The sequence below is a fragment of the Sinocyclocheilus rhinocerous genome, unplaced genomic scaffold (genome assembly GCF_001515625.1).
Source record: "Sinocyclocheilus rhinocerous isolate Xijiao unplaced genomic scaffold, SAMN03320098_v1.1 C36778844, whole genome shotgun sequence".
Taxonomy (NCBI): Eukaryota; Metazoa; Chordata; class Actinopteri; order Cypriniformes; family Cyprinidae; genus Sinocyclocheilus; species Sinocyclocheilus rhinocerous.
In genome coordinates this window covers 1-1,755 of record NW_015785842.1, presented here as the reverse complement: position 1 = coordinate 1,755, position 1,755 = coordinate 1, and the positions used below count along the sequence as shown (strand labels likewise).

General features: G+C 35.2%; 1 protein-coding gene across 1 annotated transcript; it reads left to right on the top strand.

Moving 5' to 3' along the window:
- Window positions 1–432: 432 nt before the first annotated feature.
- Window positions 433–1,487, top strand: LOC107736553 (small nuclear ribonucleoprotein Sm D3). The gene is made up of 3 exons (XM_016547939.1): window positions 433–593; window positions 727–919; window positions 1,245–1,487. The coding sequence occupies exons 1-3, from the start codon at window positions 468–470 to the stop codon at window positions 1,310–1,312; spliced, it is 387 nt and encodes a 128-aa protein (XP_016403425.1). The 5' UTR covers window positions 433–467; the 3' UTR covers window positions 1,313–1,487.
- The last annotated feature ends 268 nt before the right edge of the window (window positions 1,488–1,755 follow it).

The window sequence follows — 1,755 nt, the reverse complement described above, 5'->3', positions numbered from 1 at the left end:
CTGTTCGATGCTTTAGCGGAACAACGTCCATTTCAGACATTCATTGTTTGCTTGGTTTATGTATTCGACTCGTTTGAGAGCAGTCTAGATATATATGTATATTAGTTCGTTTAGTTACTTAAGTCAGTATAAGCTAGTTGTATTAAATACCAAAACTGAATGGTTTTCATGGCGTTCCATTTTTGTGCGTGGATATCCAATATGCACAGAACATGATTCCTGAACGAATGATTCTTATGAGCCGGTTCGTTTTACTGAATCAAAAGTATACAGCGGGACCAGTGTAGTCCGATTCCCGAACGAATTGTTCTAATGAATCGGATCTTTTTTAGTGACTCGAACACTTAAGAATCAGTATTCTCTCTGAGTCTGAACTTTCACCTCTAGTTATTACTTTCATCATGTACGATTATAAACTATTCTAAACTTGGTGTTAATTAAATTTTTTTTGGTCTTCAGATTAAAACATGTCTATTGGTGTTCCCATCAAAGTCCTGCATGAAGCAGAGGGTCACATCGTGACCTGCGAGACAAACACGGGTGAGGTGTACAGAGGCAAACTGATTGAAGCAGAGGATAACATGAACTGCCAGGTACTGCTGAATCACAATTCATTCTTGATGCATTGTATCTACGTTATCCAAACATTTACTTTAAACTTAAATTTACATTTGCAGGGAGCCTTGAATAATCAAACTAACTGGGCTTATGTTTTATTTGAATCAGATGTCCAACATTACAGTGACCTATCGAGATGGCAGAGTGTCCCAGCTGGAGCAGGTATACATTCGCGGCAGCAAAATACGCTTCCTCATTCTGCCTGACATGTTGAAAAACGCCCCCATGTTGAAGAGCATGAAAAACAAAAACCAAGGTGCAGGAGCTGGAAGAGGCAAAGCTGCTATTCTCAAAGCTCAAGGTTGGACCTTTTTATGGCATCTTTGACTTCATTACAGTAACTGTAGTTATGCTGTGTGTTTTTCATGTCAAATGCTTTTTAGCCGCATTAATTATTTGTATAGTCCCGAATTATTTTTGTTGGAGCATCTAGTACATTTTAGTACCATTAGCAATTGCCTTTAAATATCAATTATATATAAATATTAAATTAAATATAAATAGTAAAATTAATTTAAATGTCCTAAAGCACTGAACACTGTTTGTCATTTGTGTAATCGGGAGGCTGAACAAGTTAATGCTTTTCATGGGAATGAAACCACTAACTGTTTGTCTTTCCTTTGCAGTCGCAGCAAGGGGCCGAGGTCGAGGAGGGCCAGGAGGAAGGGGAAATATTTTCCAGAAAAGACGATAATGTGAATCCAGTTTCAATCACAACTGTGTCATTTTGTACAGTTTTTTTCTTTTAAGAGAAATTGTGCTGTTTTTTTTTTTTTGGTTTGGTTTGGTAAGTTTGGTGATTTTGTAGTTTTGTTGATTTTGCAACCGTTAGTTTCACTTTTCTCATGTAATAAAGCTGTTTAATTATATAAAAAGTCTGTTTTATCAATGGTGCTAAACCATTCCTTAAATGTATCGCATTGCACTTATTAACAGATAAAAATCTAAACAGCTCAACAATGAAAGTTTGCTTTATTTTGGTCAGATGAGAGAAAACGTTGAAGTTGGAAGAAATTAAGACATTTTGCTTTTTTTTTTTGTTTTTTGTTATAAAATAAATTATTTAGTGAAAATATGGATTTTGTCTCAGATTTCACTTGCAAAGCTCAAAGTATTTGACTGAAAAAAAATTAATGT

Excerpts from the sequence above, each read along its gene's own strand:
- LOC107736553 (XM_016547939.1), top strand. The coding sequence starts at position 468 with ATGTCTATTGGTGTTCCCATCAAAGTCCTGCATGAAGCAGAGGGTCAC. Across the intron at positions 594-726 it reads AGGATAACATGAACTGCCAG|ATGTCCAACATTACAGTGAC; the intron begins GTACTGCTGAAT and ends TATTTGAATCAG. Across the intron at positions 920-1,244 it reads TGCTATTCTCAAAGCTCAAG|TCGCAGCAAGGGGCCGAGGT; the intron begins GTTGGACCTTTT and ends TTTCCTTTGCAG.